Below are 26,095 nucleotides of genomic sequence, written 5' to 3'. Positions count from 1 at the left end.
ATCTCATAGAAATTTCTCATCCGGTTGTACTATCCAGGGTTCTTGATTGTGACTGCAGTTGCTGTCTGGACGTAACATGAAGTACTGCAATTTGTCTCCAGGAAGAATAGGCTATTTTGCTTTTTTCTTTGCTACAGCTTTGTCACTTTACCAAGAAGGCCACACATCTGTGTTGGCAGGTTGGCTTTTTATACAACGTGTTGTATGTAGAAGTACTGTAAGACAAATGGGGTGTTAAATAAAATATGTTTCACTTAAGAAAAAGTGATCTGTTTGAAGCACTGTTCTTTCCCATGATAGCCTGCTTCGGAAGTTTGTTCAAAAGCATCAGTTATGTTAAAGACATTCGTAGCAAGGACTGAGCCATAGAAAAAGCACACTAGGCCTTCGACCTCCCCTAAGGGCGAGGAAAAGAGCAGACCCAGGTTTTTTGCAGGCTGGGACCAGTTCAGCCCTGTGCACAACCTGAGCTTGCTTCCATGCCCGGATGGCTGCTGAGTTAGTCCAGGAAGAGTGGCATTACTCATTTCTGCATCCAGATGAAGCCACGGATGGCGTGCCGTGGTGGCTCTGATGCCCTGTTCTTCCTGGCTCATGCTCTGCCTCTGGCAGTGGTCAGGAAGATCCCAGTCTCTGGCTTGAGCCCCATCCCTCCCCTACTGTGCACTTGTGTACAGTACAGCTCCTGCACTCCTGCAGAGCAAGGAGCAGAGTCCGGCCCTCCATCCGACCCGTATTGCCTGGGAAAAACAACAGCACAGTTGTGTAAGAGGTCTTACAGGTATGCTTTTATTTCTTTCTCTTTCTTTCTTCCTTTTCTTTCTTTGTTCTTTTTTTCTTTTTTTTTTTCTTTTTTTTTTTTTTGAAAATACCATGTATAATCTGTTTAAAGCTTCTCAAAATGCACAGGTTCCCATCCAACAGAGCTGTGCAGCGACATAGATTCAAGACAAGAATAAAATCTTTACTCTTCATAAGACACTTTCTTTTTCCCATTACAAAATACTTTTAAGAATAATAACATCTATAAATGTATCTATATTTGACAGCATATAAAATAAACCAAGATTTATAGTCACTTCTAAGATTTTTCTTCTTTTACACAGAGTATGTTACAATATATACAGTCAGTTTTTCGCTGTGTTTGTCAAACCAGCCTGATTGCACCCACCAGGCTTTAGCTTATATGTACAAATACGCTAAAAGTGCAAGACTTTATTAATTAAAGCTGCCTGTGTTTTCAGAGGTCTGGAATTGTGTGGCCTGCAGATAGAGATACACACATACATACATATATATATGTATATTACAAACACACACCTGTATAGCTAGATATGAAGGGAGAGAGTGCTAGCACACGGGTGCTTGTGTGCTGGAAAGCCTCAGGTTGTCTCTGAGCGCTGGTGCTGGAGCCCAACTTCACTCATCAGCACCCAGGGGGGAACCAAACCCGCCAGCAACCCTCAATTCCAAAGGGATCCCAAAAACACAGGACGTAGCTATCTCCGAGGTAAATGAACAGGAGTCCACCTGAATAAGAAGATTCATTCAGTCGTTAATTCTTCGAGTGATAACTAAGGCAAAAATCCCACGGCCCTGAGCCTGCCGTGCCCGGTTGGATGCAGGCTGAGCAGAGGCTCTGGGATTTTGGCCCACGGCACACACGGCTCTGCCCAGGCGGCACCAGGCCCACGAGCGGCTGTGCTAGCGGCTGGGGTGGGTGCTGGAAATAAAAGGGGGTGTGATAAAGTGCTTGTTTCAGGTTGCTTGCTTCAGCAAGGCCAATCTCACATGTAAACATCCTTGCAAACCTCTCCTGCTCCCTGCCGCGAGGCTGCGAGCGATAGACAGCCGTGCCACCCCACAGCTCCCCCCATCACCGCGCAGCCCAGTGCCATCAGCAGGGCTTTGGAGGGGCACAGCCCCATCCTGCACACCCACCGCCCCCAGCTCCTCTCCTTGCAAGGCAGCGAACCCCTTCTGTGTCAAGCCCTGCTCATAAGAGCCCAGGCACACAGGGCTGGCATGTGGAAGGGGACATGCAGGACAGCCACCGTGCTGCAGCCTTCTCCCAGCAGCAACACTGAGACATAAACTGCGTTCAATAGTGTATCCTTGCTGTAAGCGCGTGCCTCTGCATGAGCACGTTTTCCTCCCCACCTGCCTGCAAAGCTGAAAGCAACAGCCTACACCTTCACCTGTGTCTGGGCTCCAGCAGTGCCCACAGTTAGTGCTCAGCCCCCAGCACCTCAGAAATGTAGCTGTTCCTTTTTCCTTTGGAAAGACACAAACAGTAGGGACACAGCTATACACCCACTGAGGAGCAGACTAGTTTTCAATTCATAAATATAAACATATACTTAAAAAGTGGCAATTTACAAAAATACACTTTATTGCTGACCCCATGGGCTTGTAACATCGCCTGTGTCATTGTGAGTATATGTTCCGGGTTTGTCAGCCTGAAATCTGACCGAGCAAAACCACAAAGTTTGCTGTCAATACGGTGTTCTACTGTGTTGGTTTGTTTTCATGTTAAGAAACATATACAACAACATCCACCTGGATCAGAACAGAATGACAGAGGAGAAAGAGTAAAGGTTCTTTGTAGGTAACCTGAAAAATATTTGGCTACAGGGAGTAAAAACCATATAAATTTCTCTGCGTTTGTTAACCAAAATAAAAGATGAGGAATATCTTACTGGTTGTGATGTGAGCTGGTTTAACGACAGTAAGAAATTCAGGCAAAAGTGGTGTTACGTAAGTTAGCAGCATTATCCAATCTCCCGGAAAACAAAACGGTGGGGTTGAGGTATAGAAATAAGGAAAAACTCCACAACGGACCTACGAGAGCGAGGCGAGCTATGTACACGGCAGCCCTGCGGCGCGCTGCGGGCGCTGGGATCGGCATCACAGTGACTTCCAGCACCGCGGCCCTGATCGGACACGGCTCGTCTGCAGCGCCGCCATCCCCACGGGGACCTCAGCCACCTGCCCGCAGCCGGGCGGCTGTCCCCCTCAGGTCGAAGATCCGCAGCCAGCACCGGCACGGGCAGGCACGGCTCGGCGACCGGCAGCAGCATCCCGGCTCCTGCCCCAAGCACAGCCTTCTCACCGAGTCTGCAGCTCCGGTGGGCGGGAGCCCCAGGTGAGCATCCTCCTCTTCCTCTGCTCCACGGCGCGCTCCCTCTGGGCAGGCCTGGCCGAGACTCGCGGAGCACGGGCTCTTTTGAGCGGCGATGCCGACAGGAGACCCCAGCGGGGCCCCGCGGCGATCCCGCCCTGTGAGGCGGGGTCTCGCTGGTCTGAGCGGCAGTGGGTCAGGGCAGCTGCATCTCGGGCAGGTCAGGCAGGTTGCAGGGCTGGCCCTGTGCGTGGCGGCCCTGCGGCTGCGGGTGCAGGAAGTAGCTCAGGGGGCTCTGCTGCGGGAGGTGGGCTGGCTGGAACACACGTGGGCCGGGGCCTCCCGGCACCGCCTCAGCTCCTTGCATCTGCAGGGTGACACGAAGGCAGCCGATCGGTGCCGCCCAGACCCAGCACCCCTCCCTCGCTGCTGTGCAGGGGTACCGGAGCCCAAAGGTGATCTGCGCCCTCCGAGCGCTGAGCGAAGGACAGAAGAGTTGGGTGGGGTGCTGGGACCCCCATCCTACAGCCCTATGGGCAGCCTGGCAGAAGGCCTCTGGCAGGCAGCTGCCGCACAGCTGCAGGACGGGCAGCCCTACGGCTGCTGCTCCACAGAGCAGGCTTCATCACTTTGCCATGGCACTGAGGCCCGACGTGCTGCCGACTGAAGCTTTCACCTCCTGCACGCTGCCATGCTGCTGTTCTTAGGGCTTACAGCAGTTCCTGCCCATGTTTCCAACAACAATTTATTTCTCACTCCAAATGCAGCCCTGCAGCGTAACTCCAACTCTATCCCTGTTCTTGTTTTCTACCATCTTTTCCAGGACAGCTATAGCTTGCCTCTGCCAACCCATCAAGTCTTGGAGAGCATATCACTCATTAATTAATAGTTTCAACAGCCCTTCTCCTTGGCAGCCCTGTTCACTTGGCGTGCACTGATGAAAACATGCACTGAAAAAACAGAACTGCCTTTCCCAGAGTTTTGTGTCGGGAAACAACCTTTCATTGAAAGAAAGCAATGACTGCAGCTGATAAGAACCCCTTTTCAAGGGGACCAATCCCTTATCGCCCATCGCTTCCACAGTGGGATTCCCACCCCAGGCCCTCTTAATAATACATCATAATTGAAGGCCTGGCTCTGTCTTCTGCTTGCTAAGAGACAGCTGGGCTTGGGAATACAGCCTTGAAACTGGGTACCAAGTCAGGTTGGAAATGCTGTGCACAGAGGCACACGCAGATATAGCGGGGATGGAAGGCACACGAGTGCACAGCTCAGGTGTAATCGTGGCCAGCTACCATTTCTTCCCCAGATCCCACCCCAGCCCTGCACACAGGCCTTACCTGAAGGTAGAGACGGTGCTGCTGAACCTGCTGCTGTGGCCAGGGGTGGAGGTGCAGCGGGGTGCTGCCGGGGTGGGCCACGAAGCTGCCATGGGGGAGCATCACGGATGGGGAGAATACAGGCGAGGGGGCGGGGGGCCGCACTGTGCTGCCACTGATGGGCTGCATCTGCGTGGTGGGAGGCAAGGGCTGCTGCTCTGCCACGAATCTGCCACAGGGAAGAAAATCCAGTGTGAGAACCCAACCCTGGCTTGGCTGCCCGATGCTGCAGGAATCAGAGCAACACGACTTGTCCAACTGTGCCAAATCCCACACGAAAGTCCCTCTCCCACTAAGCATTCCTGACTGGAACCGCAGGGAATCAGAGATGTAAGGCTGTACATCTCTGTGACTTGATCAAGCACTTGATGCTTTGCAAAAGCCAGCAAACAGTTAGGAACACTTTTCAAAAAACTGTAATTAGGAGTTCTTTGCAATTAAAAGAAGTACATACTCTCATTACTTCTTCTCCTGACTAGCTTAGATTTTGTTTCCTTTAAATCTGGTTTGTTTTCATGTGATCACACGCAGGTTTTTCAAAGTAATTTCTGGAGCCACGAAGCAGCACCCTGCTACAACACCACGTGGGAGCAGGGACGAGCAAGGACTCACTTCCCTGGCTGCCTGCTGGTGCTGCTCGGTGTGGGCTGGGTGCTGCCATTGGCGGCGGGCACCATGGCCTGGATGGACTGATCCAGCAGCATCCTGTGGTGAGGAAAAAGAGGGGGCAGTCAGGGCAGGCCCAGTCCAGACTGCTGGCTGCCAACCTCTAGGAACAAGTCCTGTAAGCCCTCACTGAAAGCATGCGAAGTAGCACTGATTCTCCTCGGAAAAAAAGGCAGTGCAATAGGATGCTTCTCATCACCCATGGAGGTGGGCTGAAACTTGCCACACCTTCCATGTCAGAAACACATTTTTCAGATGGTGAGATCTCTAGCTCACATAGTTATGCTGCTCCTTTAGAGAGTATTTTGCAGTGCCTGGACCCCAGAGACAGCGCCTGCAGACCCCTTCCTGAAAGGCAGTTGCATATCTTGGGGCAGTTTACAGTTTTGTACAAAAGAATAATGTTTTTGTCACAGACCTCATCCTGGCTGGAAAAAACAGAACTCCGGAGCAAGCAAGACAGGGCTGGGAGAATAGTTCCAGCTCTTACCTGAGGCTCCTGTCCTGGCTGTAGTCAGACTGCATCTGCCTTTCACTAACATCAGTTGGAAGCTGTGCAGCCACTGTGATGGGATGTGCTTGCGAAAACACCGTGGGGTTGTTGTAGAGGGGCACTGAAATGCTCGTCTGCCCTGGCAGACACGTTGGCTGGGCTTGGTTTCCTCGCATTAGGTGCTGCTGCTGCTGTGGTACCTGAAATGCAGGTGCAGATGCACAGATCAGGTTCTGAAGCCCTCAGTAATGCAGCTAGAACAAAAGCTTCAAACTGAGAAAAAGACACAGAACAACTGAAGTTCTCCCTGAGTGAAGTGGTAAGAATGGAATATGTCTATGAGCACAAACACCTTGTTGGCATTTGTCACCCTTCTATGATCCTCAGCTATGGGAGGAATTCTTTCATCTAAATAAGGTTCTGGGGAGACATTATAGCCTTCCAGTACCTCCTGGGGCCTGCAGGACAGCTGGGGGGGGAGGATTTGGTATCAGTGAGTGCAGTGTCAGGGCAGGGAGTAACGGCTTCAAATTAAAAGAGAGGAGATTTGGGTTGCATATGAGTAAGACATTCTTTATGCAGAGGGCAATGAGGCCCCTGGCACTGCTGACGGAGCTGTGGGCGCCCATCCCTGGAGGTGCCCCAGGTTGCACTGGGTGGGTCCTGGACAGCCTGAGATGGGGTGAAGGGGCAGCCAGCACACAGCAGGGGTGGCTGCAAGGTCCTTTTCCAACCTAAACTGTCCTGTGATTCTATACTGTAAATGTAGACCCAGTGAGGCTAAGCTCATTCATCACAGCTGCCTTCCAAGACTTCTCTGCCAGAAATGAATTCCCCTCTGACAGCCACAAAACGCTCTGTGCCACCTGCCCACGTGTGAGCACAGCCAGGCACCTGGGAGGGAGTGCTGCAGGGCTCCCTGAGGAACAGGCGCGGGGTGGACGCAGGGGGACCCCCGTAGCGCTTGGCCATGGGGCCCGGCTGCGGGGTCTTCTTGGTGCTGGGCTGCCGGGATGGAGGCGGGGCTCTCCGCGGGCTCTGACGCTGCGCGCTGTTGAAGACCAGTGGGATCGGCTGCTGCATCAGCATCTTTAAGGAGAAAAGAGGCACGGGTGCGTTACACATCGGGAGGGATATAAGACAGCCCTTGCTGGGCAACTGCCACTAGATGGTGCTTGGGTTTTGCTAGAAAATAGGGGTTCTGTAGGCTCCTGCCCTGTGTGAGGGGTGCAGGTGGCAGGGCCCCCAGAGGAGCTCTGCTGGGCTCCTCGCTGCCGGGAGACCCTCCTGCCCCTAGCAGCCTCTGTCAGCACGCAGGCACCGCACCTGCAAACCCGGCAGCACAGTGAGCTGTGAGGATGGGCTGCTCAGACATTCAGAGCCACAACTGCCTGGTGCTGTTATCCCTGTCACACGTTGTGGGATGGCACAAATGGCATTAACCACTGGGATCACCGTGCAGGGTGAGCTCTGACCAACCTGACCCCTTCCTTGGGATTGTTTTCCTAAATCATGACTCCATCATTAAGCAGCCACCGATGGCAGCTACTCCTCAGGAGACACCTTGCCAGCTACCCCTACGACTGAGGCAACACTGCATTCATCCAGAGCTCATTTCCAAATGCTTATGCTGCAGATAACTGTCGCAGATCTGCATGCTCCAAGGAAAAGCACGCTCTGGGGGCAGGGAAGTGGTACCTGCAGATTGGAGTCCTGCACCAGCTGGAGCTGCTCCTTGATGACGTGCAGCTCCTCCTGCTGCGTTTTGATGTCCGCTTGCAGAATGCGTGTCCTCTCCTCCAGCTGCTCCTTCAGCTGGTGCATCATGCCCAGCGGGGCTGGGAAGTGGTACACGGGCTGCAGGGCAGAGAGAGAGCATTGGCTTGGGCCGGCCCCACTGCACACATTCATTGTGATGCTTTTGTACAAGGCAGGCAGGTTACCGGAATACCAGACTAGCTATGAGCTATAATTGCCATTTTTTTTTGTCTCTCTCTTCTTTTTTTGGCCTATCTCAGATCTGTCACATCACCCCCTTCTTCTATCAGGGCCATAACACTGTTGTGTTGTATCAGCCTGTGCCAGCTGCTAACAACACAGATGAGTCTTCAGCAGCCCCAAGCAGTTTGAGCCTTCCTTTAACCTATGCTTTCAGCATCCCAGCTTGGCTGGGTGCAAGGGCCCAGCCCTCATGCTTATCACACAGCCCCAGCACAACCCCTTCCCTCCCACCCAGCTTGGGGCAGGGGCTGCATCGCTCCACGTACCATCACAGCCTGCTGGGAGGGGACCGCCGGCTGCTGAGGGAGGTGTTCACCCGTGGCTGGAGGCGTTGCTATAGCCTAAAAATGAAAACTTTGCTTTATTGGAGGTCTCCAGCACCTCTAGTGCCGAGTGGGCACAGTATGAGCTGCTGCTGGCCACACAGCCCTGGTGATGAAACGAGTGTGGGAAGCCTGAAAGCTTCACGCGTAGGCTGAGGGTGAGTAAGAAGGGAGAACTTGAACTCCTATATGCCCGCTGCTAATTGATAGCAGACCCTCAGTGTCACCATCTGTGTCTGGACTAAAGCCTTTTAATATGTTCAGACCCAAGAGACGTGTTGGGAGATAAAACTTGGCCTGGAGGAACAAGGAACCCAAGACAGCCGGCAGCTGCGGTGCATCCAGCAGCTCTCTTCACCCCTGCTACGGCCCCAGGAAATCCCAGCCCAGGCCCCACACACCCGGAGCTGAGGAACAGACCCCTCCAACAGTTAGACCAAGGCCTGCCATCTGCTCCCTTCAGCAGCACCGACCTGAGCGCTTCCAGCCGCCGCCAGCCGCAGAGCTGCTTTCTCTGGCACCGCCGGCCGGGTGGAAGTGCTGGTGTCAGTGTGTCGCATGGACGAGGTGGCTGGAAAAGAGAAGCTTTGCTGTCACACTGCAGCAGAGCTGTGCCCGGCCACCCCTGCTCCCACGAGGCCGATGCAGGACACGGCACCACGGCGTGTCAGTGCTGAAGCTGAGCGCCTCTCCCCGACTCAGTCCCAGCTGATGGAAGCCCCTCACCCGATCCCAGACGTGGGAGGGCGCCCTGCCCCTCACTCTCCCACCGAACCGGGCACCTACAGGCAGAGTCGGAGAGCGCGGTGTGAGAGGAGCGGCGGGAGCTGTGGGACGACAGCGACATTCCCTCCCGGCTGGCATCTTGGCTGCTGCCACAGCGGCCCACCTCTAGGTAGCTGCCGTGGCTCTGCAGGGAAAGAAGCACATAAGAGGGGGGGAAATAACAGCGTGGTGCTGCCAGCCCCCTGCAGCTGACCCCAGGCTCTCTTCTTGATGGTCATCCTGATGACTTTACCCTCCCAGCCCACGTATCCCAGTGGGAACAGCCAAACCTAGTGCATTTGTGTGGCTCTGGAGCTGTCACCAAAACAACAGATGGCAGCTGGTTTATGGCTACGAGCCCACAGCACGACTGTTTCACTGCAGGATGTGCTGTGCTGTCACCCTCCCCATGCCTCCCCAGGAGCTCCCCACTCCTTTCCAAAGAGCAAGCAATGGGTGCAATTGCCCTACTGCTCCTCCCACTGCCTTGCACCAGCAGATGTAGCTTCATGGCTGCAGAAAAACATCGCTGCTATCATAAGGGAAGGGCAAAATTACAGCAGTGTGCTGTAGTGAGAGTAGCTGCTAGCAAGATGGCCTCTGCTCCAGCACAAAAGGGCTCTGGGACAGTGCCCACAGAGCATCCTATAAGTAATTTCTATAAAATAATGGCTGAAGAGTAGTGAGGCTAATGGAATGACAATTACAACAACAATGCTCACAGAGTGGCTTTGATTATCAGTCTTATCTGTAAATTATTGAGAGGAGGAATTTGAAAGGAATTGAAATGACCTTGTTAATTGGGCAGGCATGTTGGGATGCCAGACTGATTCAAGCCATGAAAATTACTGCTCTGGTCACATTCCTGCACAATGGTGCAAATAGAGCTGAAATCTGGAATAAGAACCAATGCATTGTTTTCCCTTTACATCCAATCTTTGTCTGAGTATCAGTGCCAAGCCAGCATGAAGTAAACAGGTGTATGGCGGTACTGCCCTGCTCTCAGAAGGACATGGAAAAGCTGAGCAGAGGCAATGCAAACTCTGGATTTGCAGCTGCATGCACACACCAAGATGGGATTGCTTAGAGCCATGCAGTGTATGACTCCTGAGCACCTGTTTGAGTCATAGCCCTGGCAAAGACTTGGAAGGAGAAGGGAATGTGGGAGAAGGAAGAACAGGTAACCTGCTAAGATTGGTAAGAGGTGGCCATTTCATATCCATTTCATCCAACTGTGAAGAGACGCAGTACCTTTATAGAAGAGGATGCCAGTTCGATTGATGACTCTTCGAGGCCAAGGTCTCGCCTTTTTTCAGCTCGGACTTCTGCGTAACTAATAAAAACAATAAACAAAATTATACCATCATGCCTCTAAAAGCCTGTATTTGCTCCCCTTATTATTTTTCCCTCTTAAATTATATTTACAGCAAACAATGCTACACGATTCACCCTGGGATATATTGGAGAGAACGTCGTAAGGGCTCTGAGCAGTTGTGGTGTCAGAATTAGGACTCCTGAGATGTGAACGGGTGAAACCTTTGTGGGGAGCAAGAGGCACTGATGAGCTGAGCTTACTTACAGCAGTGTGGGTCCCTGCACAATAAAGGCAGGGCCTGAAGCACAGCTCAACTGCCTGAAGCATGGCAGAAGCAACGCAGCCCAGAAGTAATTGCTCCATCTGATGTTTGCTTAAAATAGCACTCTATGTGTAGTTTATACCAGCCTCTCAACCACCAACACCTGTGTACAGGGTGCCCTCAGTCTGTGCTTCTGAACGTGGGAAAGATTTCCATTTCATTTGTGCTTTTTCTTCCAAATGTTTGACAGGAAAAAGGGGGAGCAGGAAAAAAAAAAAATCACAACAACTTGATTCCTAAGGAAATGGATTCTTCAGGAAAGATGCACTGAGCAACAACCTGACTCAGGTTAACAGATCAAATCAGAACGTCGCTATTTCTTCAATCCCTTCAGCAAATACACCTGTGCTCTGAGCACTGCTGTGTGCTGACAGCGGGAGGCAGCAGGTCCCTCGCACAGCTCAGCTCATTCCAGCCCAGCTCTGCCACCAAGTCTGCAGCCGAGCGCACTGCAGGGCACCTGGGTGCTGCCATGGAACAAGGAACATGGCCAGCAGGACAGCAGCCACCTTCCTGCCTGAGTACTTCAGGCTCTGGACAAAGGTTTGGTAGGAGATGTATCACCCCATTTCACACAGAATCACAGAATGGCTCGAGTTGGAAGGGACCTCAAGGATGATGAAGCTCCAACCCCTCCACCACAGGCAGTGCCACCAACCTCCACATTTCATAGCAGCCCAGGCTGCCCAGGGCCCCACCCAACCTGGCCTTGAACACCTCCAGGGATGGACGGGGCATCACAGCCTCTCTGGGCAGCTGTTCCAGCACCTCACCACTCTCATGGTACAGAACTTCCCCCTGACATCCAATCTCCGTCTTCCCTCCCTCAACTTCAAACCATTTCCCCTTGTCCTGCAGTTATCAACCCTTTCCAAGAGTTGATTCCCCTCCCTGTTTGCAGGCTCCCTTTAGGTACTGCAGGCTGCAATGAGGTCACCCCCAGCCTTCTTTTCTCCAGGCTGAACAAGCCCAGCTCCCTCAGCCTGTCTTTGTAGAGGAGGTGCTCCAGTCCCCTGATCATCTTTGTGGCCTCCTCTGGACCAACAGCTCCCTGTATTTCTGGTGCTGGGGGCTCCAGACCTGGACACAGTGCTGCAGATGGGGCCTCACAAGTGCAGAGCAGGGAGGCACAACCACCTCCCTGTCCCTGCTGGCCACCCCTCTTCTGATGGAGCCCAGGATCCCATTTGCTTTCTGAGCTGCAATGCACACTGCTGGCTCACGTTCAGTTTTTCATCCATCAGGACCTCCAGGTCCTTCTCTGCAGGGCTGCTCTCAAGGAGCTCCTTCCAGTCTGTATGGATGCCTGGGATTCCTGTGGCCCAAGTGCCAAACCTTGCACTGTGCTGTGTTGAACCTCATCAGGTTCACCCAGGCCCACCTTTCAAGCCTGTTGAGGTCCCTCTGAATGGCATCCCTTCCTTCCACTGTGACAACAGCACCACTCAGCTTGGTGTCATCAGCAGACTTGCTGAGGGTGCACTGAATTCAATGTCACTGATGAAGATGTTACAGAGCACCGGTCCCAAGACAGAGCCCTGGGGGAGGCCACTCGTTACCAGCCTCCACATGGACAAACCAGCCTCTGTCTGCAACCTTTCAACCAATGCCACCCATCAAATCCACATCCCTCCAATTTGGAGATGAGGATGTGGTAGGGGACCATGTGAAAGGCCTTGCTTAAGTCCAGGTAAATGACACTGGTCGCCTGTCCCTTGTCCACCAGCGCTGTCACTCCATCATAGAAGGCCACCAGATTGGTTAAGCATGATCTTCCCCTGGTGAAGCTGTGCTGGCCAAGAGGATCTGTTCCATGACCTTCCCAGGCACAGAGGTGAGACTCACCAGCCTGTAGTTCCCTGCATCCTCCTTGCTCACTTTCTTATAAATGGGAGCGATGTGACCCTTCCTCCAATCATCCGAGACCTCACCTGACAGCCATGACTTTTCAAATATGATGGAGAGCAGCTCTGCAAACAATTTACATTTGGTAAATATACAACCTACCATTTACACCCACAGAGTCATCTGACTGTTAAAGCTTCAGCTCCTCGTCCTGCCATGCCACTGCTGGTGGCAGTCTGACGGACATGGACAGTGGTGGCTTTCAGGCCCAGCTGCCAAAGCGTGGTGAAAACACATGATGCTTTTCCCCAGGTTCCCTGTCGTAATAGCTTTCTACAATTGCATACCATTTAGCATGCCAATGCACGCAGCAAATATTTGGCTTACACAAAACAGGGCCGGAAAACATAATGGACCAGGACACGGAGCACATACTTTAAAGTGCTTGGTGCTTGCTCCTACCTAACTACCAGGTGAGTGCACACGATGAACTCGGGCTTGGAATTCCACTGGTGGTAGGTGATGTAGTAGTGTGTCTGCAGCCAGATCCACTGCTGGCCCTTGGTCAGGAACCGGTAGTAACACGACTTGCCTTTTCCAAATTGCATCACTGGTAAACAAAAGGAAAGGACATTACAGCAAACGACCTACAGAAAGCTCAAGGTGCAAAGGTGATTTAGAAGAAATGCTCAGCCCCAGCCTTGCTACCACACTAATGATGCTCTTGTGGCTTTGTAAGCATGACAGGCACACAGCCACGCAACAGCTTTCCTTTGGGTTCTTTCCTGCTACCAACTTCCACAACTTCCATAAGAGTGCACTTTAATATTTAGAAATTTTTCTTGTAACTACTAATTGGCACAACTCTATAACTGCTTATATCTCTACAACTAATTAGTGGGCTTCTCTGAAAGTAATAAGCATAAGTAATATCCTTTAAACAAAGTATTGGCCTTTCAGAAATAGATGAAGATGTATTTCAGAGACGGTGGGCTCGATCCTAATAATGGCACAAATAATATGGTGGTGGAAATCAGGAGTCACACTGAGAGCTGTGTGCAACAGACTACTGAATGCAACAGACTACTGGAGTATATATGGAGCACGTCCAGAAAAATCACAGGTGCTGCAATATAACAGGAACATAACAAGGGAAACTACATTAAATAACCACTTTAATTGCTCCCATACTGCTGGCAGTACAAAATGAAACACGCTCACTTAAAATACCCATAATTAACGCAAAGTGAAATAAAAATGTGGTTGAAGCAAACCCATTGCACTTCACAGCGGGTGGGATGGGATGCCAGCCCACGGCAGCCAACCTGCCAGCCAGGAGCCTGTCCAGCCACGGGGACACGGGCACTCTAACAAACTCTGCTTTGCTAACTGCCAGGGCTGTCTTTCTCAGCCATCCCATTAATGAGGATGTGCTTCAGAAGGAGCATGTAGAGAAGGCCTTCTGGCTAACGTGCCATGCTGCTGACTGCCCAGCACTTGGTCCTGTCCAAGGCGTCATGCAGCAACTCCTGGAAGTCATTCACCAGCACCTGACCTCGCCTGTCTGAACAGTGAATCTAAAAGATCCATTTCTGCAGTTGTGCTGAGCAAACATGCCTCTGGAATATAATGACAGATCAGTGGCAAGCACAGACGTAAGCCACAAACAGATTCTCTCTGAAAGTAATTTTCTCTAGCTCTCTGCTAGGTCCTTTAGCATCTCAAATATGTCTGAGGTGGAGGGGCAGTAGCAGAGGTTTGCACATTGCAGCTGAGAGCTGAAGAGTGCTGGGAGTCATGGAGCTGCTTGGAGCCCTGGCATCACACTGCCAGCACCGCATGGCAGCTCCCACACCGCCCTGCTGCCTGGGGCAGCTTTGTTCCCTGCTGGTGAGCTCCTTCCAAACAGCAATGGCAGACAGACAAAAGCAAGCTGGTCTAACAAGAAACCTGTAAGCAGTGTTTCTCAAAAAAAAAAAAAAAGTGATAACCAAGATGCATTTTACGAATTGCATCATTACATTTCATTTCTTGGCACTTCAATCCAGCAGGAAGACTCAATTCTTGTTCAGCATCTGATTCTGAAGTGGGTGCAACAAAATGGAAAAATACAGTCTTTGGGAGAAAGCTCCTCTCGCACCCTTCTGGCTGGAGATCCACACCAATGAGCACTGCACCATGTCTGCTGCCACCTTCTGCACTGGCCTACAAGGCTGTGGACATTCTCTGGTGTTCCCACATCAGACAGAACTGGACAGACTTTCACAACGATGCAACATGGAGAAAAATCTGTGCTAAAAGCCCACAGCCTTCTTTCTGTGCCCACAGATGTTGCTGGTGGAAGGAGAAGAGCCCTCTCCCCATTCCACAGCTCCGCTCTGCCCCAGGGCAGGTGGCATGTGACACTAGATCCTTCTGGCTCTCAGAAAGTCCCCAGGAAGGGTGACAGTCAACATCCTCAGGACTAGGACTGCCCTCATACACAGGGGACAGAGGGTCCCTGCTTGACTGCTGAGGGATTCAGGCTCCCAAGGAGGCACTGCTAAGACAGCCTTTTTTCCTTCCTTCCTTCCTTCCTTCCTTCCTTCCTTCCTTCCTTCCTTCCTTCCTTCCTTCCTTCCTTCCTTCCCAGACAGAGACATTTTTTGCGATGACAGCAAAAGGCTTTGGATGAGCAACACGTGAGATCACACATGGGCATACTGTGGATGGACTTACAGTGTTCATGGCACCTAGCGAGAAGCTCCAGGTCATCTGCGTGGTAGTAGTCATACCCTGACGTTCCCAGCACCTCAAACGGTAAGTATCCTATAATAGGAGGAGCCCTAGGAAAGAAGCAGAGGGCAGGTGGTGAGCACAGACCTGCACTGTGACACCAGGGTGACACTATGACCGAAGCCATCGGATGCACCACCTGGTACCTCCACCCGGGAGCAGATTTTCACATAGACAGCGATGAATTGACAGATACAAGCAAAAGACACAGAGAGAAAGAGGCAAAAACTGAGAAAATGAAAAAGTGTGTGTTTACTGCTTCGCAGCCTATTCATTATGTGGGTGTAGGGAGGGCATGTGCGTATGCAGTGACTCAATCCATTAAGCACACCCATGAGACACGGCTTGAGAAACGCTACGGATGTTTGTGTGCGTAATAACCCGGAGCCCCAGCAAAATTCTCCATCAGGTTGGATATAAATGTCATCTGGGTAGTGACTGCAGAGGGAAAAGTAAGCGAGAAGCTTCTGGAAATGAATGGGAAACCCTCCCCTGTCTTTCCTAGTGAACCAGCTCCATGTTCATCCCCTTGGGGGCATCAAAGGTTATTCAAGCACAGAGGGCCAGAAGAGGTCTGTGCTCGCTCCCTTCCTTGCCTTGGATTCCTGAAGGGACTCTCAAAATCCTGGCTGCACCTCCTCAGTGCTTCCCCACAGCCTGGCAGCAAAAGGCTGACAGGAGAGAGGGAGAAAAAGGCCATATGGATGGGGGGCAGCAGCCTGCAGCACACTGCCACGAGGATCAAGGGCTCAGCAGGAGTCAGACCCGGCCCAGTACGAGGAGCTGTCTGCAAGAGCCAGGCTTCTACACTCTAATTTCTAGACACAGAGAGCCCTCAGTACACAGAGGTCTCAGCCACAATACAGCCCTATTGAGCAGAAGGTCTCTTCATAGAGCACTGTGTTCCGTTTCCTCATGTGACCCAGATTTCTGTTAATTATGATAATACATGTATTTATTAAAGTGCCCTTGCTGTCTCTTTGTCAGATTGGCCGGTGTCTCTCGACATGCTTATCTTCAAGACAATAATGCCTTTCAGATGCACATCAGATAAACATTTAAGCTGATCAGGGAAGTATTATGCTTCCATGACTTTCGCCAGATTTCTTCAAGTGAGAAAGCAACCACAAAATGCTCCTAATCTATCATTTGACAAGGAGCTGGCTTGCTTGTGGAACCATTTAGAAGTGCCTTGTTAGCGTAACTTCCAGCCTTGGGGCCTGCAGCTGGCTGTGCAAATGGAAAGCACCGTTTTCCAGTGAAGCTCTGAGCACAGGGCTGGAGGCTGGGTCAGCACCCTAAGAACAGGGCACCCAGCTTTCAGCCTGGCCAGAGCAGACCTTGCATTTAGTAACAGGAGGGAAAACCAAGAACAGAAGCAGAATATTAACAAAGTTCACAGGCTTTCTTCTTCCACATGTGTGTATATAAAGACCAAGACAACAGTTCTTCCTGTTTTTCTAACATCTAACCAGATCCATAAAGTGCTTTCTGTATTATTCATCATGACTCCATGCATGCCATGGCCATGATATGAAAGGTCCCGGGCACACACTGCTCCTACTGAGGGCACGCCTCTAGGGCCAAGCTCTGTGAGCTGATGTAGCCAAGGAAGAAACAGGAAAATACCCAACAACATTTCACAGCATCCTAGGGGGTGCACTGGGGAGAGGTTTGGAGCACTGATTACACGAGACAGCCCACACGATTCCCTTCTGGTTCTGGGGCCCAGTGCTTTCACAAACCATCTCAGTGTCTGTGTTAGCTTCATCCACTCCCAGCAACAATGGTCTCCTCACTTGGATTCCAGTGGGACTGGAGTGGCTGCGAGCGCCCGGCGCAGAGCTTCCTCTCTGAGTCATAACCTAGATTCATTCATCAAAAGGCTCTTTGATATGCTGCAAAGAAGCTCCTGCCTGCCTTATTCACAGCAGCTTCTGGGCACAGCCCTGTGGAGAGCCAGCTCACTGCTTCAGACAAGTGACATAAGGGGCTTAGGGCTCTTTGAGGAATCCTTGTTAAATCACCTGATTCTGAAAGTGTGCCTCATTGGACAGGCCAATTAAAGTCTAACAAAGTCACTGCAGGGAGATCCCAACAGCAGGACTAAGAGCTGGCTGTGCCAACCCACACAGCGGCAGTGGGGCTGTCTGCACTTCAAAAGCGTGCTGCCCCAGCTGCAGCAGTGCAAGTTGCTCCCTATTTGTGTTCCCTCTCTCTGACCCACATGTGCAGACGACGCGCAGCCTCCACTCCCCCTCCAGTTCAACTTATTTCCTCCAGCCTCACCCACCAGCTTTGCAGAGCCTTTGCAGAGCTTGCGAAGGGTGGCAGAATGGAGAGGGCAGCATTTTGGCAAAGCGTTTGTGTTTTCATGTTGAATGAAGAGAAGCGAGAGAGAACAAAACCCTCCGGCTTCTTCTAAAGCAAATGAATCCTATATTAATTAGCTTAAAGAAGTCATTCCAGACTTCTTCATTCCGCATGCCTACCCTACTGCATTCAGTCAAAAGCAAATCTGCAATTAAACTACCTAATCCACTGCTTTTTCTAAATTCCATCACTCATCAGGGTGGAAATCAAATGTTTGTCAATACAGCAAAACATTCAGCAGGTACTTGGCAGCTGCAGATGGTGGGCAGAGGAGATAAGTGGTAGAAGGAGTAGAATTCATGGTGCTCAGCATCAGTGACTTAATGTCTTGGTGAAGCTGAACTTTTCCCTAGACAGTCACCCTTTACTTATGTGGTTTCTTAACCACCCTAAGTATGACAGAGGGCAAAGCTTTTAAGGAAGCTTGATAAGTAAGTATAGAATATCATTATCTATGTAGTGTAGTTTAATTACAGCTATTTTACCTGGGATCTCAAGCAACATAAACATTTCTATTTTCAAACTATGGTTTGCTTATACCTCAGTGACCAAATCTCTTACCTGTGGTCCAAGAATAAAAACTTCCACTCCAAACTATGCCTCGATGTAAATTCTTCACATGGCTCTTCAACATTGCAGAGCTCCTGCAAAACAGTTGGCTCTTTCAGACATTTAATTCTGCACAATGACAAAAGGAGTCCTCTCTGAAGACCAAGAATGCATCATTTATAATATGATATATAACAAATCCTAGCAAAACACAGGGCTTTAAAAGCACTTGGCTTCTCTTCCTCCAAAGAATGCATTAACCTTGTTTTGCAGAGGCAGAAACTGATGAAAAACGGCTGAACAATTTATCCTGTGCTGAGTCTCAGAGCTCAGATAAATAGTCTGAGGGCCTCATCTGCAGCTGAAATTCCCCAATTTTGTGTGAATACTGGCAATGACGGGTGGATGGCAGAGCAGGCCTCGAGCTGGCCTGGCCAGTGCTGTGTGCAGTGAAAAGCACCTCTGCTCATCATCCCTGTCCTTGCTGCACTGTGCCACAGGACACAGCCACCACGTACTGCAGTGCTCAGGGCCTCGAGGTGCTGTGGCATTTCTACACAGAGCAGCTGTGGGCTCTGTTTCTTCAGCAGCTCCAACGTTTCAAGCAGTTTAGCTGAGCCTGCTGCCCTGAAACTGCCATCACATGGCCACCTCTTCTCAAATGCAACTCCCATTTTACAATTACTCTTTCCAAAATAAACATCACCTCCCACTCCCAGGCCCTCAGCACGGCCAGTCTGTGTCGCTGGATCACAGAACAGAAGGGTTGGAAAAGACCAGCACCCAGCACAGGAGTAAGGCAGTGGGAGAGCCCTCACCTTTAAGAACTGCGGTGTGACGAGACGAACTGTTGCTACGAGGCAAATCTGCTCCTCTGTGGCTGACCTGAAAGCTCGTGCAATAGCTGACTCAAAGCCATTACAGGAGGGTGTAGGCACTAGACACAACCAGACAATTTATTTAAGAAGAAAAGGAAGGAGACTTTTCTTTTCATGTCAGGACAGGTGCAATGACTGATGAAACCCAAGCAACAAACTCCTACCCACACCACGATGCCACACTGATATACACTGACGTTATCCAAAGCATGATCCTTTAGGCTGTACAGGGCTGCACCACCTACCCCTGGCTTGCAGGGAAGCATCACAAGTCAGTTCTGATTGCTCACAGCATGCAGCTACAGCCTCTTTGCTAGCATTTCTGCTTCAATCCCAGTGCATGTTTTGCAAATGTCCCTTTAAAATCTCAGATTGAAAATCCAGGGGATATAGAAAGATCTGCTGCATTGTCCTGGCCTGAGCCCTTTTTTTTTTTCAATAGAAAGGAAGTCATGACTGGTTAAAAAATTTGGTGACCGAAAGGCTGGAGTGCTGCCCCAAGGAAATTGTTCACATGAAATCCAGCCATTTGTCCTTTTCTTAGATTTGATTTGCAGAAAATAGCACCTTTTAGAAGCTCAGTATTTGAGAGAGCCAAGATTTTACAAACTGCTCGAACTATTTCATTTTTTAAAGAGTCACTCAGTTGTCACAAGTGAAACAGAACAACGTGTTTCTCCAGTTAACTGAGTCAGTAGACTGATCCACAACAGGCAGTGAATCAAATGGAGGGAGGGTTGTTTGGTGCCCCTTCTCTAACCAGCAGCTTGCCCAGCTCCTTTACATGAAAACCTCTAACAAACCCACAGCACACTCCATCCCTGCTGTTTACAGCCTGTTCAGCTGAAACAAGGCTTTACGTGGCTACAGAAGAACACAAAATTAAAGAAGAGAGGCTAAGGAGCAGTGGTAGGATATGTTACTTACCATGAGTAAAATACTTAAAATCCACTACAAATTTCACGTATTCATATGTCAGAGGCTCATTTGGATCTAAGCTGCCTCTCGCTAAATGGCAGCAAAACTCTATTTGCTTTTCCACTGGAAAGAGAGAAAGAGAGGGAGACATCAGCAACATGGCCAGCAGCCTGCACTTTAGCACGCTCAATATATGGACAGTGCCCATGTTTTCAGACCCACCCTGCTACTGTTGAGATGCTTCAGATGGACCCAAGCAAGCAACTAGTGGGAGCAATGATCAGCTGCCTCTGCTCTAGGATGCATGCTGTGGTACCCATGGCTGTGCAGTACCCAGCTACACTGGGGCTGAAGTCAGTGGCAGCTGCCCCTGGCACGGTGGGGACAGTCTGGGAGCAGGACAGCAGCCAACAGCAGAGACCCAGGTGGGCAGCTCAGATAGGAAGGCCGCTGCTTCAACTGCATGGAGGGCTTCTCAAGCATCCTGAGATGTGCCAGTTTCTAAAGAACAAGACTGCCAAAACCCTCTGGGATTTCTCCTGCCCTCATTCTTCCCCCAGACCCCAAACTCCTTTCACAGGCTTACTCCCACTCTGGGAAAAATATCTAATGAGGAGAATTTCCCTCTGTCCTGTGAGCCAAAGCAAACAGTAAAGTACACACTGTCCAAAGCATGGGCAGCAAGTAGGAACATTAGCTGATGTACTGCATCAAACCGCAGAATATTCACAGAGGCAAAGCAGCAGTGGCAAACAGAACTAGATAGCTGGGAGCTCCCTCTGGGAACTGTTGGCCTGTGGCAAATCTCCTTCATCAACAGATGAGCAAAGAGCTTACCGTTTAGAAAATCAGCTGCAACGGGCTCTGTCATGAGCACATGTGGAGAAAGGAGCTTGTACACCTCGCTCTGCTCCCGCTCGGGCAGAAAGTTTAATATATTTTGGTCCACCAAATCTGACTGATGCAAAAGAATGCTCTGTCACGTTCAACGGCACAGGCTGACACAACAACACGTGCTTTCATCCTACAGCGGAGCACAGATGCTGCCAACCTAGCAGCCTCTTAACACAAGGATCTAGGGAAGAATATCACCCTTAGGTTACCCTACCCCCAGGCTGCCATCTAATTGCAAAAGGCTGAACGGGCCCCAGAGGCTGCCCTTCAGTTCAGCCACATGCAACCTGGAGGAGTTCCGGTACCACAGACACACAATAGGAAGTGAAATTTATCATTTCAAACTGAAAATGCGAAACCTTTCCTTTTGGAAGCATGAGACAGAAGCGGGGCAGCTCCTGCTCACCTCCTCCCCTGGCCTTTCAGGCTGACTGGCAAAATTAACTTGTCCTGCAAGTGCCCCGGTGCTGATGAACCCACACGTCCTGACTAAAGGGGTGCTTCCATAGTGTCAGCACATATTTGTTTCTCTGCACATCAGGACGTTCAGACAGGTTAGGATACTCAGGCTCAAATTTGTCCTCACGTAGCATAATCTATGCCAGATAAAAACGAGAAATGTTTTTGAGGAGCCAGCAGAAGCTTCCACACCCAACAGAAATGGATAACTCTAACATTTTTGGTACTAAAGACCCTGGGCTCAAAAAAGAACAACCCAATGCCATCAGAAGAGCAAACATTTTCACCTGAAATTGTCTGAGAAGAGCTTCAGCACACAGATATGAAGTTTTCCACATACCTGGTGGGATAACCACCACCCCAACCCTTCCTCATACATGCAGTCGGGGGGTGAGCTACGAGGACAGTGATTCTACACAGATTTTTCAGCTGAATGGCAGACCCTGAGGCAGAACCACAGGCTCCTGAGGAGCTTCCTAAGAGTTTGTGGGTTCATCCAGCACTCACAGTCATCTGGCTCTTTGGCTGCAGTGACAGGGCTGTGCTAAGGCAGGATGGAACTTACCGGTAAGTGCCCGAGCAGAGATGAGACACTATCAGAGACATAAATAATAATCCCATCGGTGGTCAGAGCGATGAGGAAGCCATCCAATGCCTAATGACAAAAGATGAGACAAAAGGAAAACAAAAGAACTACACACCAGAGCAACTTCCAGTACAATAAATAGGCTAAATTACTCTGTGGTTTTAGACTGTTGGATTATAAACCCAACAGAAATCCCTTATGGCAATGATAGTTCAATGTGGGGGAAAAAAAGGGTGCTGTTTAATTCAGCATTCTTTGTCTATCTTCTTATTTGCTCATTAATACTAAATTGACTTCTATTTTGCACCCAGTGAGTACTTATTTTACATGAAGCAAGACAGTGGTGGTTAAATTTTCTACACCCACACAATCCTGGTGACTTCAGTCACTTCATTATGTGTTCTGAATTGCACAACAGTTAACTAATTCAGTATGTAACGAGATGTTAGATATGATTACAGCAAAACCAGCACGATGGAGGGATGGACAGATGGATGGATACTGTTTTTTAGCAATCCATGACTAATGGACATAGATCAAAGGGCAAGACGAGGGACAAGATCTAAAGCCTTATTTAATTTGCTTAAAGCACTCTAGGCAAGTGACGTGACAATCTGAAAATTTGTTTTCCCTCTCTTTTTCACAATGGCTTATGGCCTGGAGTCCAGGTTCTCTGTGCCTTCTCAGTCTCTGCATCTGCTTTCTTCTTTGAGCTCTTCACAACATCTTCCTGTGCTGCTGATCCGGGCTCTGTCCCTGTTCTGTAACACTCCCAAGGTGCTGGCCATCTGACCTGCAGCCAGCATCGTGCACAAAGCCAGCTCCTCTAAGGCCATCGTTAGGCTGCTCTGCAGCCCAGTTTGCAGGGAGACGGAGAAGCCATGCAGAAGCAGCACCCAGCAGTGTCCACTGCAGCCAATCATTCCCTACCTCACTGTGACTCCCTGCTTTTGATAAAAATAAGCCCTCTCTGGGTAAAACCACCAACTTTATTTAAGCTGGTCAATGGGCTCAGCCCAGCGCACCAAAAGTTATTAGAGGGCTCACTCCCCTGTCACTTCTAAGAGCAAAATTTGTTTTGGTTCAGCTGGAACAAACTGGCTTGTTTGGTAAGAAATTCCCAGAAAGAATGAACAGACTTTTCCAGGGAGGTGAGTCATGACATCCTGATGAAAAGGAGTAACGAAGACACCGCCGCGCCTCCCAGCTCGGCCCAGCATACACCCTGATTCTGGTGGGGGGAAGAGTAGCAGCACAGAAGTCCTCAACAAAGGAATGTGCAGTACAAAACCAAAGCTGCATCCTTAAGAAAGGAAAAACGCAGGCTCGTTGGGTGTTTCCAGAGCCAAATACAGGACCAACTGGTCTTCATTTCAAATTGAAATGCCCTTTTTCTTTAAGGGGAAGCAGCCATATTTTGAATTCTGTGCTTGCAAAGCATTTAGCACAACACTGGTCTCCATCAGGTTTGGGTTAGATGTGCCAGCAGAGGAGAAATGATTAACACAGGGACCCACAGGTGAACGGAGCTGCATCTCTGAGCGACTCCCCTGAACTGATTAGTTCTCACTAATCTGTGGGGCTTCAATTTCTTCTTACCTCTAACATCAACTGGGTGAACTCCTCGTTGCTAAGAAATGAAGGCTTCCAGTCTTGTCTAATCTCACAGGCTTCTGTCTGTGCTGTGATTTCTTAAAGAAAAAAGCATCAAAAAAGCAACATTGCTCATAATCACTGGGACTTTCTTCTTCTTTTTTTTTTTTTCCCATTTCCAACTAACACCATTTCTTTTAAGAGGCTTTCAGAGGAATCATCCTCAGATCATTCTCCGCACAAAGCCTTCTTACTTGCGACACTCCATTTTCACATCATCACAGTGCAGACACATCAGAAACAAGAAAAGGAAGAGGGGACATTTGGGGCAGGCGTGTGCCCTCGGTACCTTTCTGTTTCTGTAAGAAGTCGATGGTCCTCTGCAGTATGGTGGATTTGTCCATCTTGAGAGGGTGGCCGTGCCCCTGCAGCATTGTGCAGAGCTCTTTAATGAGGACATTGAACTGGTCTCTCCTCTTCTTTTCAGATTTGTTGCGTGATGCCCTGCGTGACAGAAAGCTAAACGTCATTCAGTAAAATGCAGCAGCTCGGCACAAGGCCCCATCTCAGCAAAATGCTGTAAGTACAGGAATCTGAGCTTCTGCTGGCACTGCTCGCTTGTACAAAATTAGGCTTGGGTGTCAGTGCAGTGCTGGTGCTTGGAGCCTTGCAGCAGGACTGAACTCTCTGTCAGCAAGCGATGTCTGCAGGTAGCAAATAGCATTTACAGGCACTTAAGCCTCCTTACATCCATCTCTGCAGCATTTCTCACTCTTTCAAAATCAGGGATGATTACACGAAGGTGAAATTTCTCCGGTAAGAAAGTCCTGGCACCACACATTGCCTTTTTGCCCACTCTTGCTTTGCACTTAGTATACAAGCACGTAAAGGTCAAAACAAGAAGGCTGCCTCCTCCCTGGATCTGTAATTGCAGAAGTAGCTTGTTGCCAGAGAACACTGTGCAGAAGCAACTTGACTGCAGAATAAAGTCAAGTACAAGCTCTCCTATCTGATTTTGAAAATCTGCAGTAGCAGCAGCACGACTTATGAAATTGGGCATGTTAAGAGTCTGGCTGAGGAAACCACAGACTAGTTTTCAGCTCGCATTAATGCAATTTAAGAACGCTTTTATTAGAGTTTTATTAGGGAAGAAAGTAAATCCATTCAGTTTCTTCCAAAATGTTCTTTCCAAAGCTCATAGCTCAGATAATGCTATTTTCATACAACCCCTTCCAGCAGTCATTAATTTTCTTTACAAGCGTATTCATGACAATACATGCTCCTGTGCTCCCAACCGAGGGTGGTATGCAGCAAGCATTCCTGTTCACATTCAGGTTGGCATTCAGAGGTTCTCACACACAGCATTTGCAGCAGCCCTCTCTGTTTTGGCACTGCTATTTGATGAGTAATTAGAACAGAGCCAAGCTCCTCTGGAGGGAGACCAGCCCTGCCCTGTGCTAAGCAGCACTGCCCCAGCTGAGGCCAACAAAATCACTGGGACGATAAACAGCTACAGGATAACATGAGATTCTGAGAGCAAGGTAATATAATCCAAGGAGCACTGAGCTTGAAAACGGTGACACAGTTACACTGTACGTGGTCTGCTGCGCATGGCTTGAAAACCACAGCATTTTGCCTCTGACATGAGTGTCCCAAGCACTTTTTCAAGCATCACACAACACAGCATTTACAGTTCTCCCCTGAGAGAACTTCCTTGCTCCGTGCATCCCCTCGTACCTCTTTGCCCTGTCCTTCTCATCTTCATCCATCAGTTCGTTTACACAACGCAGGGCTCTGGAAGGAAAGGACAGAAATACTTACTGAGACACACTGCCTGATCCTGCTGAGGATGTCAGATCACAGAGCTTACTGGTTTGTGTCTTACGACCTCTTGGATGATTTTATCATCTACTTCCCCAGCCTCCTTTCCATTACTTAGTTTCTTGCTTATTCTGACCAAAGGTTTGAGGATTGAAACCCATATGCCCAAACTGGAAAAGAGTCAGCAGCCCCCAGGCTGCCCTTGGAGTCCCCCTGTGCAATGGCCCTAGTCCCAAGCAAGCCCAGCTAGCACCTGATACAGCCAGAGGAATGCAAGGGATGGGGAGCCCAACCAGTGCCCTGCTTTCTGCCCAGCTTCTCCCAGCAAACGTGAGAGCTGACCTCAGCTCAGTGTCTGGTCCAAGCAGCACTGTTTGGCCTGCCTGGGGGAGCCAACTTGGCTGCTGAAGTTCATTGCAGTGCTTAAGGAGCACCTGAGATTTCTGTCCTGGTGCAAGGGCATAGGAGGAAGGAGGAAGCTGTGCTGATCCTCCACAGGATTAGTATTAGGCAACAGCAAGGTATGATCCAAGGGACAATATGAGACAGGCTCACCCGAAGTGCCCTGCAGCCATCGCCTGCTGTTGGCTCCACCACCCCCCAGCTGTGTCCTACCATGGGGACTCACAGCCAACATTTCAAGCTAGAAACATTCCTCTGCTGGCATCACTCAGGGAATGGAAGGGAACAAGAGCCAGCCTCTCCAGGGCCTGCCTGCAAGCAGTCACCATGGGCTGCTGCCTGTGATGTATGCTAACTGCTCCTGCAGCACAGCAGGTGAGAACAGTTGGAGCCATTTCCCAGGGAGGATGTGGTACTCTCAAGACCCATGCAACGATGGCAAATTCAGCACAGTGACGGTGATCTCTTTACTGGGGGCTCGTTCTCACTGTCTCTGGTTGGTAAATCAAAACGAAACCATCCACAATCGAGAACATGCCAAAGATGCTACTTGTGGTATCTAAAGGGCAGGAGACAAGAGGATGGAGTTGGGCTCTGAAGTCCAGTGACAGGACAAG

The 26,095-nt window shown here is 50.0% G+C and overlaps 1 protein-coding gene across 5 annotated transcripts in view; it reads right to left on the bottom strand.

Annotated features, from left to right (window-relative positions):
* Positions 1–780: 780 nt before the first annotated feature.
* Positions 781–26,095, bottom strand: part of PASD1 (PAS domain containing repressor 1) — a 46,784-nt gene continuing 21,469 nt past the window's right edge. Inside the window, exons 3-21 of one of the 5 annotated variants that reach the window (XM_052673120.1) lie at positions 24,993–25,049; positions 23,605–23,774; positions 23,262–23,353; positions 21,642–21,731; positions 20,561–20,681; positions 19,733–19,846; positions 18,746–18,864; positions 17,940–18,022; positions 14,949–15,055; positions 12,693–12,840; positions 10,000–10,081; positions 8,770–8,893; positions 8,457–8,554; positions 7,927–8,001; positions 7,358–7,516; positions 6,554–6,748; positions 5,657–5,859; positions 4,462–4,669; positions 781–3,488 (exon numbers count right to left, since the gene is read on the bottom strand). In XM_052673120.1, the coding sequence (XP_052529080.1) occupies positions 3,318–3,488; positions 4,462–4,669; positions 5,657–5,859; positions 6,554–6,748; positions 7,358–7,516; positions 7,927–8,001; positions 8,457–8,554; positions 8,770–8,893; positions 10,000–10,081; positions 12,693–12,840; positions 14,949–15,055; positions 17,940–18,022; positions 18,746–18,864; positions 19,733–19,846; positions 20,561–20,681; positions 21,642–21,731; positions 23,262–23,353; positions 23,605–23,774; positions 24,993–25,024 (2,391 nt within the window). In that variant the 5' untranslated portion in view covers positions 25,025–25,049 and the 3' untranslated portion in view covers positions 781–3,317. Of the gene's footprint in view, positions 3,489–4,461; positions 4,670–4,710; positions 5,206–5,656; positions 5,860–6,553; positions 6,749–7,357; positions 7,517–7,926; positions 8,002–8,456; positions 8,555–8,769; positions 8,894–9,999; positions 10,082–12,692; positions 12,841–14,948; positions 15,056–17,939; positions 18,023–18,745; positions 18,865–19,732; positions 19,847–20,560; positions 20,682–21,641; positions 21,732–23,261; positions 23,354–23,604; positions 23,775–24,992; positions 25,050–26,095 lie in introns of those variants that run through there. The other 4 variants (XM_052673121.1, XM_052673122.1, XM_052673123.1 and 1 more) reach the window with 4 other exon arrangements.

This window comes from Tympanuchus pallidicinctus, unplaced genomic scaffold (assembly GCF_026119805.1).
Source record: "Tympanuchus pallidicinctus isolate F22 unplaced genomic scaffold, pur_lepc_1.0 scaffold13, whole genome shotgun sequence".
Taxonomy (NCBI): domain Eukaryota; kingdom Metazoa; phylum Chordata; class Aves; order Galliformes; family Phasianidae; genus Tympanuchus; species Tympanuchus pallidicinctus.
This window is presented reverse-complemented; position numbering and strand designations above follow the sequence as displayed.